This window comes from Castor canadensis, chromosome 11, assembly GCF_047511655.1.
Source record: "Castor canadensis chromosome 11, mCasCan1.hap1v2, whole genome shotgun sequence".
Taxonomy (NCBI): domain Eukaryota; kingdom Metazoa; phylum Chordata; class Mammalia; order Rodentia; family Castoridae; genus Castor; species Castor canadensis.
The window spans coordinates 36,840,192-36,859,360 of NC_133396.1; the positions used below are offsets into that span (position 1 = coordinate 36,840,192).

The window sequence follows — 19,169 nt, forward strand, 5'->3', positions numbered from 1 at the left end:
TATGGCTTTTTGTTAGGGTAGAGAGGTTGCATGTGTGGGGCTCCCTCTTGTCCTCGGTTTATTGAAGGTGAAGAGGCCTGAGTAGGCCTGGTTGTACCGTTAGCATATAGGCTACCCTCTTGGCTTTTGCCTTGGCCTGAAAACCCTTGTTTGTGAAAGGCTGGAGGCCAGAGAGGGGCAGTCATTCTCTCAACACTGGGCATACTCTTACTTCAGGTTCACGGAGCTCCTCCACAGCCCTGAAGACAAGTTTGAAAGCCTGTTCATGGGACACATACTTCTTGATTCCTGTTTCCCTCCCTTCCTTCCTCCCTCCCTTTTTTCCTTCCTTCCTTTCCCTTCCTGAACACCTGGCATGAGCTAGACATTCTGCTAGGCCTAGGAGACACAAAACTAAGTAAAGTAATATAGTACAACCTGATGCATATAAGGGTAAGGGGGAAGGTTTGGATAAATGTGTCAACAGATCAGTCATTCCTATCCCAGAAAAGAAAGGCTTTGGGCAAAGTACCACTCCCCTCCCCACAAGACACACACACACAGGTGTCTTATTGCTAAGGAATGGTCCTTATGAAAATTTACCTGTAAAATCAAGCAGTGAAGTGAATCTTCACTTTTACACCTGTCATGAAGCTTAAACAAGATAATGAAAATGCACTGCTTAGCAGAGTGATTGGAACAGGGAAAGCACTAACAAAATGGTATGTTATTGGTCTCATTATTGAGGACATGACCTTTACATTGAGTTTCTCACTTTCTTCTTATATTCCCACTGCTGCCGTCATAGAGCTGACCTTCTGCAGGGGGAGGCTTGTTGCTGAGGGTGCCACACCAGGCTGGGCTCCCTGGTGTGCTCAGTCCACTGTCAATGGGTAAACTAAGTAGAATTGAATGAGGGGAGGGAAGGGCATGAATAGATTTTAATTCAATGCAGGACAGTTCTCAGATGGTGGCTGGAACTTGAGGCCTTGGACGTTAGGCCTCTTCCCTTCAGGATGCTGAGCTACAACTTTCTCTGGTGCATGTGGATCACTAGTTCTCCTCAAGATCTTTGATGTAGTCTTGGACCCACTCATCTTGGGGGCTGGCACAGATGGAGTGGCCCTTTTTGGTGATGAAGCTATGGAACAAGAGAGAGGGGATTGCAAACCAAGGCATTCAGCAGCTGGGAAGAAAGCCAGCCCTGTCTCCCTCCCATATTCCCCAGAACCTGGACTATCTGTCCTTCCTTTGACATAGGCAGCTCAGGGATGGCCTCCCTCAGAATATGTTCTTCAGCTCCTGGGACCCCTACCCACCCTGTCTCTGTGTCCTCCTACCCCAGAAAGTACCCTTATGCTTTCTCCTCTTTTCCGCCAATGCCCCTTCATCCATGGGGATAGCTTCCAGGTGACTCTGCAGGCTTCAGTCAGAGTCCCCAGGTGGCCCCTTGCTGCCTCTCCCAGTGTGGACACACCTGGGAGGTGCCCTGGGGGTTCCATTTCATGTCCTTTCCACCCCTTCCTGAGGTCCTGCTGCCTCCCTCTTCCCATGTGGTATGGGGGCCACCTACACAACTCCAGGCTTGGGGCACTCGCCACTGGTCTCATAAAAACTGCTAATCCGGTGATGTGGGATGGCGTGTGTGATGTAGGTGAAGCAGCACTCCGAGGGGTGGTAAGGCCCTCCTGAGGAGAAAGCACAGAATGCTGAATGACTCCTTGCTAAAAGTGACATTGCTGCTATGTCACAGAACCTGGAGAGAGGGCTTTGGAGAAACTCAATCGTCTTCTCCCTCTCAACATCACTGTCCTGGCTCCTCTTTCCTCCCCCTTCATCAGCAGCCACCCTCCTCCTTTTCCCTCAACCCCTCCTGGAAAGACTGGCTGGTAACATTCAACTCCAGGCTTGAAGAACAGCAAACCTAGATGCACAAAGAAGGCTAGTGACTTGCCCAAGGTCACACAGCCTGTATTCCTTACTCAGGAAAAATGCTCCAAATAAGAGTATTGGAAAGAAATACCAATAGAGATTGAGAGACATGTCATTTGGGAATGCAGACCCAGGCCCTCCCAGTCCCCCATCCTGTCCCCCACTGAGACTGGGGCCTGCAGAAAGGGATGGAGTTGGACACCCACATTCTCATCCAAACTTGCCCTTGCTTTCTTTATATTGTGACCATTTTGCTTTCCCTCTGTTTCCTCCGTTGCAAATGAGGCTTTTGGACTGAGTTGGTGATTTTTACACGGAACTTCCTGAGGCTCTGGGGGCTTCAGGAGCTATCTTGGAGGTACTGCTGCATTTGAGAGGGGTGTCTTGGGAGTGGTCCCCAATCAACTTTTTTTACTATATTATATATGGGCTTCTGTAGATTTTACTTGAAGAAAAGGTTTCATGGTCTCAAAAACTTTAAAAAATAACAATTAGGTGATTTTTCAGCTGTTTTCTGACTGCAGAATTTCATATCTCTTGCAGGAGATGCAAAGGAGTGACAGTGAGGTCACCCAAGTTTGAGCTACAGAGGCAGTAGGAAGGGTGCTGTACAAATAAGTACACGCTATGATTATGGAGTCGAAAAGCCAGGTGTGTGTACATTATGTACCAAGGGGACAGAGGAGAAGTGTGCATTTCAGTGGCCTCAGGGGCCACTGAGGGTGGCCCAGTGCTTGGATGGAAAGAGAAAGGCTAGGACCTGTAACTCAGTACCATGCCAGGCAGCAGCCTCACTATCCAAACAATGAAATAGGGGATCCCATGGTCCCCGAGATCCACTCAGGGATCTAACTCCCCCACCACAGTGCTCTGAACAGACAAATGATTTTCCACAGTCAGGAAAACTTTCTAGGTTCGCAATAACTTTAGACTAGCTTTATTTCAACAATCTTCTGCATTCTGAAAAGAAAACAAGTTAAAAATAGATGACTGAGGAATACTTCTGGTTGTCTGTAAAGATCACTCATTCTAAAAAATAAGCTGAAAAATGGTGGTCAGGTGGGACCACACACAACTAACTCATACCCAAGTACTGCTGTACTCAAGGGCTTGGGTGATGCTGGGGACAGGCTGGGGCCAGATCTGGGAGGGAGGATGGTTGGAGGGGCAATAAACAATGTGACCTGGAGGACTCTTCATTCTCCCTGGAGAGAATATCACCCTACTGGGGGGGCCACCTTATGCTTAATAGCAAAGAGAGAGGAATTGAGGGCATGAAGAGGCAGCCGGCCTCCATGGCCTTAGGGGAAAGAGCACTGGTCCTGGGGAGAGTGGGATGGAACCAATTTAAGAAGACACAGATTTCTACAGCCCTTCTGTCTCATCCTCCCAGCTACCTTCTGCTTATTTCCCCACAGGGGCCAGGTTGGAAGGAAGACAGGGTGTTGCACTCACGTGAGGAGGCTTCAGCCTTGGCCCCTAGGGTAGTGTTGATGGTGATGAGGAGGAGGAGGAAGGAGATGGTGGCCATGGGGACCTTCATCCTTAAGAAGCTGCTGCAAGAGAAGAGCTGACCTGTTGGGGGCTTCTGAGGCTCCTGGGGTGAGGAAGTGTTGAGAAATGATCATTAAGGCAAATATTTTTGTAAATAAGGGAACTAAGATTTTGAAAGGAAGTAGAAAAGCAGCAGACGGCTCAGCGATTTCATATCCTGCACATTTGTGAACAGGGTGTGAAGGAAGCACAGAGAGCCAAGATTCAAGGCGGGAAATTGCCTCCCATCCCCAGTGGGAATAACTCCTCTGATGTAAGCCCCTCCTTAGCGTCTGGGGGCAATGTCTCACACTTAGCAAGAGATCTCAAGGTTGGGATGTGCCAAATTCCAGTTCCAAGCTTCAGAACAGGGACATGTTGGGGGTGTTTGGGCTAGTGAGATGAGATCTGGAGTCCCCTAAGTCAGGTCTCATTCATCAGAGCCAAGAAATCCTCACTTAAACTCTGAAGCAGTTCCCAGCCTTGTCCCCATCCTCCTTACCACACCTGGGGTGAAGAAGTGCTATGGGACTCAGTAAATAACTCATTTATATAATGGTTGCCTCTCACTCTAGCCACTGTCCCAAATGCTCTATGAATATTAGCTGATTTGGGAAACTGAGACTCAAAAGCAAAGCCCACGCTTTGACAATTGGTAAGTGGAACTGGGATTCAGATTCAAGTCATTTGGCTCCCAAGTCTGTGAACTTTAAAGAAACACAGAAGCCCCAAGTAAAGCTCTCCAAAAGCGTACTGCCTGGCTTGTGTTCTCCGTAAAGTCTTCATTGTTAGCCCTTTCTGACATCAGGAAGTGGACACCTTTAGGGCCTTCTGCTTTCCTACTTGGCTACAAGAAGCTTGGCGGGATCCTTAGAGAAGGCCTGTTTTGGGAATGCAGTAGGCTTTTTTGGTTAGTGGTGGACTGCAGCTCTGTGTGGGAAACTATTCAGAAGACTTGTCCACACTGGGTCAAAATGCTGTGACTGATGTATGGTTTCTGTTAGGATGTAGCTTGCAGGCTGTATATTTGCCATCCTCAGCTTGATCTAAATTGACCAGTTTCTGGATAGAAGCTGGGGTCAGACAGGGCCCGTAGCCTACTCATGTCCACACAATGATTTGGAAGCAGCACAGATCTCACCTCTGCAGACTCACAGTCTACAGTTTTTCACTATGCTTTTCTTGGGGCACTTCCTCCTCTCTGCTTGCCATTGTGTTAGGTAGCTATTTATTTTCTCTACTTGCCTGGAATCATCAGAGCAGGAAACATCTATTATTTATCTTTCCCTGTTTGTGCAGAAATGCATGCAAATAAATACATGTCTTTTTGTTTGCTTGTATTTTGTTTTTGTTTTTCTTCATGGTACTGGAGTTTGAGTTCAGGGCCTCATGCTTGCTAAGCAAGTGCTCTACCACTCCAGCCACTCCACCAGCCTCTATGCTTGCTTGTTTTTGCTGGGTGTCATATCTAGGGCCTCATTTATGCTAGGCAAACACTACCACTGAGTCCTAAACACCTGTTTTAAAAGAAAAATTGAATAGAGTCAGGTATATATATATATATCTCCCATAGGCAATGGCTGAATTCTTACAGTTAGGCATGGAGACAGTCATTAATTAGACATTTTCTGTATTTGTTATCATCTATAACAACATTCTTTAAACTCCTCAAATAAAATAATAATTGTCATTAGGAACAATCTGAGGAAACAAGTTGGTTCTGGGAAGACTCTGAGAAGGGAACAGATAATGTTTACTTTGTTTTTATGCAGACTAACTGACCTGCCAAACTGTTGCTACCTGCCTTACAGGAAATCCCGTTCCCTTCTTTTGGCAGTTACTGAGTTTCTGCCTCTACAATATATATATATACTAACTGCTACATTAAACAACCCAGAATATATTAATTAAATGAAAGTTTATTTCTTGTGCATGTCACAGTCCAACGTGAGTCAGCAGTGGTATAAGGGAGTGTGTTGGGAAGAGCTGTTCCCCTGCATTCACCAGGAACCAGGGCTGCTCTGTATTGTGATGCCATCATTTTCAGCACAAGGCTCCATGCTTGCTACCAAAGGAGAGAGGTAGAGGAGGAGTATAAATTACTGTCACCCACATTCCATGGCCAACATCAAGCCACTTGGCTGCAACCTAATGACAAAGGGATGGAAAACATGCATCATCTGAATAACCAGGAGGGAAAGGGGGTGGGGCTAATGACCACATTGCTTCTGTGCCACAATATCATATGCTGATTCTTTGGCCCTTTCCTAGTTCAACTTAATCAGATTTCTGGGTGGCACCAGCACTCTGTCTTCACAAGCTCTTGCTATGATTGTCATGCAAGCTAAGTTTTCAGAGGTCCTGACCTATGAGAGCTCTAATTGGTGTGCTTCAGTCATTGGTCTCTTCAGCCCTTGGGGAGTTCAACTGGGGCCTGGGAGGCTTGAATCCCAGACTGCTTGCCTCCAGATATAAACAGCCTCATCCTTCCACTCCTTGGCTGTGCAATAATTTGGATGTTTAGTGATAAGTTAGCTATGATTCTTGTACCCACATGTCATATCTTATTCTTATTTTCAGTCTTCTCTATTGTTTGAAACACGCTTGAAGGGCAGTAATCCAGCATGTTTTCTTTTCATGGTTTTCCAATGTCTAGCATAATACAACATAAAGTGGACACTCAGTAACAACCTGTTTGAGTGACAATAAATATTTGCTTCAGGATTCCAAAGAAAGAGAGCTAGAGCCTTCTGACTAGGATGATGAAGGGAGATTTTTATGGTGGTACCTAATCTGAAGCCTTGAGGTTGGGTTCATCGTTGTGGGCAGAGTTGAGAGGAGGGCACAGAGCACAAGTAGGAAAGCAAGAAAGTACAGAAAGTACATGCTGCTTTTGAGGAACTGTGAAAATAGAGTACATGAGTGTTTTTTTTTTTAATTTCTTTTTTGTTTTTGTTTCTTGTGCTACTGGGCATTGATCCCAGGGCCTTGTACATGCTAGGCAAGGGCTTTGCCACTGAGCTATATTCCCAGCCATTAAAGTATGTGAATATTATGCAATTAATGCAGACATAACATACCCTTGTTCCCTCCAAGACCTTCAAGATCATCTGTGAGTGACCAGATGCTTGGTTAGAAAGGAAAATCTTGGTTTTCATTCCTTATTTTTGTGGAGCTGCCATTGTCACAACCCGATACCTAGACAAGGAGACACCCAGTCCTCTGGCATCCATGCTGCTCAGGTGCTCCATATTCCACATTTCATTCTTCTGAGCTAGCAACTTGACCTGCTAGCTCAGAAGAGAACTCGGTGAACCACATGCATTCCCTGTAGAACTAGCATGGTTTTAATCCAACAGTTTTTGAGAATTCCTCTAAGTCTGTGAAACAAAATCTCCATGGAGAATCAGACCAGAAGAGAAACAGGCAGGCCTGTGTTCTGATACAGTAGCAGGGGGGAAGGGATGGTACAACAGAGAATAAAACCTAAGGAATCCAAACATGAAGAAGGTCATGTCGCACTAGGGGTAGAAGGGCACTAGCACTAGGCTGAAGTGGCCTATAGAATTGCATATGACCAAATATGAGTTAAACCTTGTTTTTTAAAAATTTTATTGCCTCTGTAACCTGCTTGCAAGGGTTACATAAAGTGAGACCCCTTTGTTCTTGGGGTTCAGCCTTTGGACATGAGTCCTCTGAGTCTGTGCCTGCACAATAAGATGTTACTCCCTCACTTCAGAGTCCCATGTCTCTGTTCAAGTTTTCTATAACATTTCTTGGGGGCTCATCCAGGATTGTGGAGACTGTGATTTTTTTTTATATCCCTTGTCGTGGGGTAAGTCCCCTGGACCACAGGGAGAAATGATCCGCCAGGTGCCAATGGACAGCTTGATCCAGAGGAGGGATTTGTCCTCCTGCAAGTCTGGGTAAGTGCCTTGGGTGCACAATGGAACCAGCAAGGTGCAAGAACCAGCAAGGGGAGCACCACTCATCACACTGGTAAGAACCCAGGTTCAAATAATAGTCCTGCCTTTGGGAGGCAGCAGCGGAGACTGATCATCTCCCAGAGACCCCTAGTAACCACCTTTTGGGGTGAAACCAGGTCTCTCAGGTTTAGGAAGTGGGGTGAAATTATATGAAACACCTCTGGGAATTAGGGAGGTTGAGCTTTTCCTAGGAAATAGCCACAACTGAGGTTAAGGGATGGATAACAAAAATTCAGTCCCAAAGAGGGAGACTCACAAGAGGACAGATGCATCATCTACCATTCCACTGGATAGCCCTCTGGATATAATTTAAAAGCTTTTTCTTTTTTAAGAGTACACTCTAATTTTTTTTTTGTGTGTGTGTGTATGAATTTGTTTAAAGCATTGGGCAAAATTTAGTTTGCCCCTCAAATTCTAGCTCATCTTATGCACACTTAAGGTGACATTTTTTTTTCTGGCATGCTTAATTTATAAAACTTTTGTGTGTGTGTGTGTGTGTGTGTGTGTGTAAACACCTTCAAAATGGTTTTTAAACTGTTGTTATAAGGTTAATATGATATTCAAAGTAACAAAAAACCAGGGTGTTTGTTTTAAAGATCTCTGTTATAGACTGCTTAAGCTTTTTACATATTAATATGTAAACGTCGTAAGGATGGTTCTTATTATAGGGTCAATGTAAAAAAATTATTATGGTGTTCTACTGCTACTTTTAAGAAAACCAGTTTTCAAGCTTATTTCAATCAGGTCTCACTAGGCTGCAGGAATTTAGGGGTTAACACTCTGGCTCAGACCAGAGGAGAGGAAAAAAAAAAAGAAAGAAAGAAAGGGGGGGGGGGGGCGGGCACAGCCTACAGCATGAATCTTAAAATTTGAGTAGTTAAAAATTGACCTTAGCCTGTTTCATTCTGTCATAAATAAAATCTGGGATTTAATTCTCTCTTATACTACATGGGTCTATTAACAAATGGGCTTTCTATAAATTGTTTTTATACAAAAAAGTAACTTTAAGGTTGCTTTCTTTCTATTTTTTCCATACAAATATAAAGCTCTAAGTTAAAAGGTTTATGAGTTATTTTCAACAGTAACAAATTATAATATATATATATATATATATATATATATATATAGTATAAAGATACGGTTTTTAAAAAATAAAAGGTTAAAAAATACTTTTAAATAAAGAAGATAAAGACAAGCTCCCTCAGAAGATACAAAATAAGTTGTCATAAAGGTACAGAGTAAGTTGTCATAAAAAGATGGAGCTTATAAATGCTATGTAAGTGATGGAGTTGACTAAAATCCAGTTACATTGAAGGTTTTTATAAGGTCAAAATTTAATGTACTGATGTTAAACTAAAACTTTATTCTCTGAGCTCATAACAACAAGGCTATCTTAAAAATATTATATTGTTCTTGACAACATTTACAAAAAACTGTCTTAAAAATGGCTTTTGTTTTGTCAAGATAACTGTCAGGAATTTTTGGTGCTACAGGTTAATCTACAAATTTATCAAGACAACAAGAGTTTATTAAAACACAGAGAGGTAAGAGGCAGCTGAGCACAGGTAGTGCTTCTGCACTGATATGAGGGTTGAGACAGATTTACTTATGTAAAGCAAAGTGGAAAAAACACAAAGCGGAAGGTCAAGACCTCCAGTTTTTATTGGAGTCAACAGAGAAGATATTAGTCCTATTCTTTCCACATGTCAGGCAGAGGGAATTTTTGGCTTGGGATGGCCAGATTGAGACTGTTATTTTAGAGGGGCTCCATTGACTACAGGTTGGTGGGATCCTGCTGTATGTCATGAGCCATCTGTTAATGTCAACAATCTGGGATGTAATCCCTTATCAACATCTGAGCCATGATTCTTGGCCAGTAAGTTTCCTAACTCCACACTTAATCCCCATAAATATTTACCTGTGTTCTCTGGTGATTTTTGTCAGGGTTTTGACTACTAAGGTAACTGAGTCATGTTCATTTAAGAATTGGTTTATGTAAAATTTCCTAGATGACCTCATGGTTAAACAACTGTTGTCATGGATGATTCTAATGCAGTCAGTATCCAATAATAAGTGTCTGTGACTGGGCTATTTGGGGTCACTGACACTGTTTCCAAGCCCCCCGCCCCAACTGATGAGAAAATCTAAGGTTTTACTTCAAGAGCAACAACTATATATAACCTCAATAGAGCTGTGATGCTGTTGCTAGTTCCTGTATACTAAATATACTTATGTTTTTCAAGTGTATAAAGCCTTCTAAAATACAAAATTTAGATAAACACAGTAACAAAAAGTTAATGGTAATGATACACTGTTCTGTTAGTTGCTAAATTGTCGATCAATGTTTTAACCATGGCTCTTTTAAGTTTTTGTCATTACAGTACAATTACAGATTGTAAATGATGGCATTTACAATCAAGTCCATAAAAATGACTGTAATGAGTACTTATGAGTCAACCAGGTTAGCTTTTTAGACGTCTGCTTTTGTTGGGTTTTGTTTTGTATTGTCCTTGTCTAGAATCCCACTGCCTAAGAGCCACTCCTTCTAAGCCTCTTTGTTGCTTAAATTTGGCCAAAAGGGTCTAGTTGGCACTGACTCCACCTGGTCTGCTCATTACAACCCCCTCTCTCCTCTCCAATCTTGTTTCAAAAACAAAAGGAAAGAAAAAAATTTAAATTAGCCACAATTTCTCTACCTTTGGTAACCGCTGTGCAATTCATTTTCCAAATTTTCTCTGCGATTGGCTGATTTAGGGGTGAAGTTGGGAGGACCAACCCAGGACTTCATGCAGACGACGCAAGTGCTTTACCACTGAGCTACACTTCCAGCTCAATTGATTGACTTTTGCAGAATATATATTGCACTGTAGTTTTGAGGTGCCATTTTTTTCAATTAAGAATATATTTCTTAGTTTTATTTTGGGGTTTCTCATTGTGAATATATAAAAATACAATTGATTTTGGTATGCTGAAAAAAAGAAAAAGGGGGGTTTTCCCTTGGTCCTTCCTATTAAGGGCAAAATAGTTTCTGCCGGGTATCGAGGGGGTGGGGGGGAGAAGGAGGGGGTGGGGAGAGGTGGGAGTGGGGGGAGGGGGGAGAAATTACCCAAGCATTGTATGCACATATGAATAAAAAAAACAAAAAAAGAAAAAGGGGGTTTTTGGCAGGACCCTGCGTACCCTGAAAATCAGAGACAGTGGGTGTTGGCAGAAGAGGCTTGCGTTGAGGGATCTTTCAGACCCATTATAGGACAGTCAGGTGCAGGTTTGCCCCAGGGTAAAGTTATCAGGACAATTCTCTAAATAAGGAAGAATATCTGCTGAGGGAGCCTTCCAGAGGGGATAGTGGGCCAGATCAAGAACTGGATTGTTCCTTGGGTCCTTCTGGTCAAGGACAAGAAGTCCCAACTCCACTCCTTTAACTGTGTTCCCCAGAAATGAAGCTGACAACCTCAGTACTCCCCTCTCCTTTCCCTTCACCCACCAGAGCCAGATGCCTGTAATCAGAATCTGCACTCATGACCAGGGAGCTAGGGACTTCTTATGTTGAGGACAGTGTCATGGGGAGAAAAGGAAGTCACGGAGGAGTGAGATACAGCTGGACAGGCTTCTCTGCCTGGCTCCCCAGCTAGCCTGCCTGCCTATTTACCATACCTCTTCAAATAGTATTTCTAAGCAAGGTCCTAGTGAGGCAGGTTAGGGTTAGGGAAAATTTGGGACTACTCCTGCTCCTGACTCAAAGAGCTCCTTCCCTTAGTCCACAGGTCAGAGGAACCAGGTAATGATGAATTCTCTCCCGAAATCCAAGTACAAGGTGGTATAAAAATGACCTAATAAAAGACTCCACCCTTTTTTTTCTTCTCTCACCTCTGCGCCACCTTTCATCTGGCAGAGCCAGTGATTCCCCTTCCCTTAATAAAACTTTCTTACCTCACCACACCCATGTGTTCTGTTTGTATTCTTTCATGCCAGAGCGCAAGAACCAAGATTTCTGGAAATACTTTTTGCCATTAACACCAGGACCACCTTCACGGGAATCACATGATTGCTGGTTTAAATTAGGAACTCACATTGAATCTCTTTAGGGTTTAGCAATTCTTTCAGTGTTATTTTGGTTTATTTCCTCTTAAAATTCAAACAAAGTAAGATGGAATGATCTTCACTAGATGCATAACTTCTCTAACCAGAACAGAACAATAAAATTTTTTAAATAATTCAGTTGAAGAAATTCATAGGAGAGCTGGGGCAAGGGCATCGGAGGTGGGGTGCTTGGTACCTTCTGCCCCTTCTCCTCAAGCGAGTTTCATAGTTTCCTGGCTTTAGGACCTTTTTAGGGCTTCAGTTTCCTCATGCAATCCTGAACTGACGAATCTCTGGGATCAGCACAGACCTGTTTCCCCTTTATGGTGAGGAAGCTGGAGAAAAGGGGGTGAAAAATTACAAGCTGAGGGGTCCTCAGCAAGTGGAGATGAGAAGTCCCATCCTCCCTGCCTATGGGATTCTCTGCTCAATCCAGTGTCTTCTTTCCAGGAGGTAGCTCAGGGCCTGACTCCTCTCTGAGACCCTCCCTCAGCCTGTGAGACTCCCATGACTCATGGGAGTGGCCTTGGGCAGCCTTCTGCCTGCTCTCTCCTCCATCCCTCCCCTCCTCTCCACTAGAAACATCTCATCACTGATGCCCTTCAGGACCCTAGGGAGGCCACAAGCTGCCCCTTACCTGGCAGGATCTAGCGGCGGGACTTTTCCAGATACCCATCCATCGGGTCCTCCCACCAAGACCCTGATCTTCCTCAACACATACAGGGTGAGTTTGACACTTACATGATACCCGGCTTTGAGCACCCACTGCTAGTTAAGAAATAATCTTCCATGTTTGAACACTGGATTTTTCGTGAAATGTAGGAGAAGCAGCAGTCAGAAGGTTGATGGAAGTCTGCAGATAGAGAAAGGGCCATCTGAGGACAAGTCTTTTCCCTTGAGAGTAGTATGGAGGGGACCATGGAAGGAAGAAGGCCCAGGACTCAGAAGGGATGCTTTTCTCCTCCTCGGCCAGCACTGGCTGTCATCTTGCTTCAGACCTTCCCCAAGGTTGAGTTATGTTTCTGAAGGTACCCAGGGTGGGCCAAAACAGGACCAAAAGTATCCCCAGAAGGGGAGTTCACCTGTAGCCATCAGAAAGCTCCCTCTGCTTCAACTGGGCATCCTCAGGACGGCCAGGAGGGAATAGAGAAAGTGTTTCTGAGCCTCAAGGTAATGACCACCTCCCTCGTGGCCCTCCCTTTCTCTTCCTGCCCTGTAAACAGGGCGGATAAAGCGTAGTGCAGGAATACTTACCTTTTTGAACTATGGGAGGCTCAAATTGATGCTCTGTGCTCAGGAATTCCATTATCTTCACCCCTGGAAGACACAGACAGGTAGGGGAAGAACTTGCTGGGAGGCAGCATTGTTTCATTGCCTCCACTCACCCTCTCCTCTCCTCTACCCCAAGGCAGACTGGGTTTGGTGCTGGAGCGCTATCACCTGGGTTCTATGTCTGCCCCCAGGCCCATTTGTCCCCTAGTGCTCTGACACTTCTTAGAGTCCTTTTGAACATGTTTGAGATGTGAAAACATTCCATCGCTTGTGTAACACTAAAAGCCAATGGCATGTCTGACATGGACAAATTAATCGAATGTCTGGGTAATGGGATGGAGTCCACGATTCTTCCTTCACATTTCTGGAATGTGCAGGACTCTGGAAACAGCAAGATCTTCACCAACTCATTCATAATACAATGTCCCCTGACATGCAGTGAGGCTATTTAAAGTCTTTATTTATCTAACTTAGTATAAATATTCATATGCATTTGATTAAAGGATGCTCCCCAGACATCATTAGGGATGTTAAAGAAATGTCCAAATGTATATTACTTTTTCAAAACCAGAAAAATTCTGCATTCCAAACTACACCTAACCCCAGAGGGCATAGATAAAGGGACTGTGGGCCTGCATTATGCTAACTAGGCAAATGAACTTATTCCTTAAATAGTTCACAGGAATTCTGCGTAGTAAGATACATGTTTGACATGATGTGGATGGGCCTCCAAAAAAATCTGAAATAGCCTTATTTTTCCATAACTACTTTCTAACTACCTCAGATCCTAAGTTTCTCACTTACTAGATATATGATCTTAAGCAAGTTATTTAAGGTTTCTATGCCCAGTTTTCTCATTTGTAAAATGAGTCACAACAAAGATATGCAAAACCATATAATATTGCTGGTGTCTTACTAATTTTTTCCTATTAGAATGTTGAATTTACATTTGTTCAACCTAATATGTACTCCCATTGAGTCATGAAGAAGAATCAATATGTTAAATATATATATCACATAGAACAGTGGCTTCCTGGCAATTGGAAGTACTAAAGTATGAATTTATTAAATAAAAATAAAATAGAGCTGGGTGCTGGTGGTTCACACCCATAATCTAGCTACTTGGGAGGCTGAGATCAAGAGGTTCGAGGCCAGTCCAGGCAAATAGTTTGCGAGATCCCATCTCCAAAAATAACCAGAGCTAAATAGACTGGAGGTGTGGTTCAAGTGGTAGAGGACCTGCTTTGCAAACCCTGAGTTGAAACCCCAGTCCCACCAGAAAAAAACAAACAAACAAAAAAAGAATGGTTAGGTGACTACATTAACATGGCTTGTATTTTCTGCATCTTATGGTATTTTGACATCTTAAAAAATCTTGACAGCTGGGAAGAAACTGCCTCTCCCAAGGCTTGCCAATTCTTTTTTTCCCCTCATTTTTATTAGGTTATATTCACTGTATAGGGGGATGCATTGTGACAATTCTGAATAGGCTTACTTTGTACTTTGGTTAGTCCTCCTCACCATCTCTTCCCCTCGACCCCCTCTCTGCCCCACTTAAAGCAGTTGCAAGAGGTTTCATTGTTCTATTTCATATATGTATATGAAGCACATCAACCATATTTCCTCACCTTCACTTCTTCATTCACCCTGCTCCCTCTCATAAGTACCCCCATATACACACACCAAACACAGTACCTATTTTACAGTACTGCTTTTTGTTGCTTATTTTAAAGTCAATGTTCAAAGGAGTTTTTCAGTGTATCCCTGCTGTGAGTATATTTACTTTAGTCAGTTCAACCCCTTCCATTACTCTCCTTTACCCCTTCCCTCCCGCAAACCCATTATTTAACAGCTTTCAACACATATCATTGTATCCTCTACCTGCACAGATGTTGTGTATTTCAATATTGTTGACTGTCATTCTCTTTTCCTTTCCCTCCTCCCCCAAGTTCTATGGAGTAGTTCCATCATTACGAACATGTTCTACATATAAGTTTGTATATGCTCATGTTTGGTTTTGCGCATGTGTTTATCTTTTGGATCTACCTTCCACATATGAGAGTAAACGTGCAGCCTCTGTCTTTCTGAACGTGGGGTAGCCAATTCTTAGAGACAGCAAAGGGTTCAAACTAGCTGATGCTTACACTTTCAAACACATACAAGGTACCAAACCCCTGGAGATCATCCCTGTACCCCAAACCTGCCTGATTTACTAGACTAGCCAGTCCTACACAGTATTCTGCTTTGCCTGGTTTCCCCCTCCCTACTGCCTGTGCCTCCTTATCCCAAGCTGATGCTCCCTGTGGCCCTGCGGGGTGTGGTGTACCTCCCCCTCTTGGAAAGTGAGTAATAAGTTCTGTTTTCAGTGGCACTGACATCTCTTTGTTGACAGTTACCTCCAAAAACTAAAACTCTAGAAGTTCAAATGAGACAGTGTCCTTGGCTGGATCACTTGCCAGGTTGGTCCCATGTCTTCTCAAAGTGACAGTTTTATACTAAATGGTACATAACACTCCTAGAAGAATGGAATTCTGTGGTTCTATCCATAAATTTACAATTTAATTATGATTCATTTGATTAAGCTAAAATATTAGCTAAGAGAAGATATCAAATAATTCTGGTCTTGAAAAGGGAAACCTATTGTCCTCAAATGGGACTGGTCATCTGTTTAGAATTTTCTGAGGGACCAAAAGCTTCAGGCAGGGGAAGGTCAATATTCCACTGCTGCTTCTAAGTAAGTTCCAGAACAAAGTCTGAAATGGAGCACACTCATAGGCGGGCAGCAATGTCCCTCTGTGTCTCCTCCCCAGATTCTGAGTTACTGTACACCTGGCCACTGGAGAAGGTCCAATGGACTCACCATGTATGACCAGGGCCTGGGATCCAAAGGCAGCAGCAAGGATGAGGAAGGAGAGGGCAGCCACGGAGATCTCCATCCTCCCAGTGGGCAGGCAGAGCTGGCCTGGGGGCACCTGGGCTCACTGTTCCCTGACTCCCTGGCCTGCCCTTGTATTTATAAAAGGAGGAGGATCAGGAAGTCACAGGGCAGAGTCCAGAATGCTGTTCTTTGGCTATATAATATTCAACATGCTAGTTCTAAAAGAGGGAACAGCTGAGAAAACAACAGAAAGTAGAGGGCAAAGGTGACTTGGGACTTTCCCAATGTCCCAGTCGATACTGCCAGTGAGAGTAAACGGTTCAAGAAGGATTCCTCCCTCTAAGAGATTTACTCAATCCTCTACTTTTCCTTTCTTTTTTTGTGGTACTGGGCTGCCTACTTGAGCCACGCCCCCAGTCCTCATTTTCCTCTAAATACTACTGCAGGGTGGAAGGTGTGGAGGAGGGACTCTTGCAGACTCTCCAATCAGTTCTATTTCTGAAGTTCTCACCAGAAAGGAATTTAAATCTAAGTGCCAGTCGAGCTGGCACCAGATGAAGGGCTGGAGCCCCTCAAGATTAGAGGCCCAGAGAGATTTCTAGACTCTGATGATCTCATGGCCTAAACACTCCACCTGGGACATTTGAGTACCCCAAAGCCTATAACTAGGGGTGACCAGCAGAGGGAAGGCTTTAACGTGTAAACCTGGCCACGGGAGTCCTCACACAGAATCTGCAGCGGCTTCTCATGGACTTAGGGTCACCTCTAAGGTTTTGTCTGAGTGTGAGAGGCCCTTCAGAATTGAGTTCTTCTTGAGTGCATGGCTCCGTCACTTTCCTGTGTCATGACACTTTACTGTGTATTAAGTTTACTAGCTAATGATACATTTGTGAACACAGATTTTCTTCTTTCAGTGTGTATATTTCAGGATCCCAATACTAGTGCCTAATGAATGAACTGGCCTTGTGCTGATACGAATTTCCCTATCAACTCTGCTTAGCAGTCACCCCTGCCAGGAAGACTTGGCTTTCATTGTCTTTAGGCTGAGCCACATGTCCTCCTAAGGATTTCCGTAGCATTTGGTTCTAAAATCTACTGCAGTTCCAGTTACACTATATTTTAAATGCATACTTACTTAGTGTACTCTCTCCCAATATTACAAGGTTTTTGTGTCTGAGTGTGAGCATGGTTAAAAGAACATACAATACGAGCTCTACCCTCTTCACAGACTTCCAAGTATAGTTATGAGGTAGCTATATGAGGTAGTTATGGTAAAAACAAGTGGTGTGAGTCTCTAATTACAAGTACAGAATAATGATAAGTCAAGACAAGTAGTTCTTTTTCAGTTAATAAGAAAAAAAGCAATTAAAAATTACTTGAGGCTGGGTGTGGTAGTATGTAATCCTAGCTAGTTAGAGATAGAAATTGGGAGGATTGTGATTCTAGGCCAACCAGGGCAAAAAGTTAGCGAGACTCCATCTCAAGCAACAAGTTGGAGATGGTGGTGCACATCTGTCATCCCAGCTACACAGGAAGTGTAAATAGGAGGATTCTGGTCAAGGTGGCCCAGGCAAAAGTGCAAGACCCCATTCAAAACATAACGAAAGCAAAAGGACTGGAGGTGTGGCTCAAGTCATAGAGCACCCCCGCCTAGCAAGCATGAGGCCCTGAGTTCAAACCCCAGTACTGCCAAAAAAATTATTGGAAAAGAGATTATCATGGGTCAAACATTAAGTAAACCAAAATGTGTCCTTTGAGAAAATGATGGTAAACTTTCACCAAACCTTTGAAGATAATTTTAGTAGGGAGAAGAGGAGACATTGTAAAGCTATGTTTAATCTCTTGGGGTTATAATAACCCCCAGCTTTTGTCATTATCTCAGGACTTTTTAAAGTGAGTGCATAGTAACTGTACAACGTGAGGGCTTCAATGTGATGCTTCCATGTATGCATATCATTATACTTGGATCATATCCAACCTCCTCTTACTGGTGCTTATCCCACTCCTCCCACTCCCCATTTTAAACTTTCTCACAGTTTTTAAAATGAGTTTTATTATGACCTTTTCTACATGCATACAATGTGCTTCGATCATATTCTTCCCCACTCTCCCCTTCTTTCCCCTTCCCACCTCCCACTGATTCCCCCCACCCATAGTCCCCCTTATATGTTCATGTCCTTTTGTCCCCTTTAGATCTAGTTTCTGCATGAGAGAAAATAGGTGGTGTTTGTCTGTCTGAGTGTGGCTTATTTCACTTAACATGACGTTCTCTAGTTCCCTCCATTCTCCTGTAAATGACGTAATTTCATTCTTCTTTATGGCTGAATAATACTCCCTTGTGTATACACACCACGTTGTCTCTGTCATTCATCAGCTCTTGGGCATGTGAGCTGGTTAAATGCTCGGCCGTTACAACTACTGCTGCTATAGACATGGGAGCACAGGTATCTCTGGCTCACTTTCATTGGGGTATGTGCTATGGAGAGGACTAGCAGGATCTTTGATAGTTCCATCTTTTTAGTTTTTTGAGGGATTTCCATAGTGGCTGCACTAATTTACATTCCCACCAGCAGCCTGTGAAGGTTCCTTTCCCTCCGCATTTGCTGTTATTACTTTTCTTGATGATAGCCATTCTCACTATGAATGGGAGATGGAATCTCAGTGTAGTTTTATTCTCACTTTCAGGGTTTTTTCTAATAGACACATTGCTATAAAAGTTATTTGGTTATAAGCTTTCTTCCACTAATTTCTTATGCAAATCACACTGAAAGTAAACATAAGTTTTAAACTTTTTTTTTCAAATACAAATATTTTGTGGTTTAGAATTTAGTGTTGTCTTTTGAATTGTATGAGATAGTTGGCCAAGATGTATTAATATAAATACAAGCACATGCTTTGATAGAGGTGTATCTAAAATGATATTAACTCCACCTTTAAATGTTTTTCTTAATATTTTTTAACTTTAGAGGGAAGATCTTTTGGGAACTTATATCTATTAAGAAAAACATCTAAAATGTAGAAATAGGCATAAGGGGCCAGATGTAATCCCAGCATCTCAGGAGGTAGAAATCAGGAGGATCTTGGTTTGAGGCTAGCCAGGGCAGACCCCATCTCAGCCATTAAGCTGCCTGTGCTTGTCATCCCAGCTCTGTGGGAGGTATAAATAGGAAGAATCATGGTCCAGGCTGGCCACAGGTCAAAACAGGAGACCTTTTTAAAAAAATAGCTACAGCAGAAAAGGCAAGGGATTTGGCTCAAGTGCTAAAGCAGCTGCCTAGCAGATGCAAGACCCTGAGTTTAAGCCCTAGTACCACCACCACCACCACCATCACACACACACACACACACACACACACACACACACACACACACACACAGAATTAGGCCAAAGGACGATTGTATACCGTTCTGTATGTCGTATTGGAATGTCACTAAACAGCCCCCCAGGAGGCCGAAAATCTATATGGGATTCTCTTTTGATTGATGCTCTTCCTGCTATCGATTAGGTA

At 43.3% G+C, this 19,169-nt stretch overlaps 1 protein-coding gene across 3 annotated transcripts; it reads right to left on the reverse strand.

Moving 5' to 3' along the window:
- Positions 1-699: 699 nt before the first annotated feature.
- On the reverse strand, positions 700-15,840 carry LOC109693489 (C-C motif chemokine 14-like). 3 transcript variants are annotated; one of them, XM_074046265.1, is made up of 6 exons: positions 15,643-15,825; positions 12,765-12,827; positions 12,252-12,363; positions 3,367-3,467; positions 1,553-1,667; positions 700-1,120 (listed from the first exon to the last, which is right to left on the reverse strand). In XM_074046265.1, exons 1-6 carry the CDS (start codon positions 15,716-15,718, stop codon positions 1,033-1,035), a joined length of 555 nt encoding a protein of 184 aa, XP_073902366.1. In that variant the 5' UTR covers positions 15,719-15,825; the 3' UTR covers positions 700-1,032. The 3 variants fall into 3 exon arrangements, with proteins under 3 accessions (XP_073902366.1, XP_073902367.1, XP_020030398.1); XM_074046266.1 differs by lacking the exon at positions 1,553-1,667 and having other exon boundaries at positions 15,643-15,840; XM_020174809.2 differs by lacking the exons at positions 12,765-12,827; positions 15,643-15,825 and having other exon boundaries at positions 3,367-3,508; positions 12,252-12,351.
- Between the last annotated feature and the right edge of the window lie 3,329 nt (positions 15,841-19,169).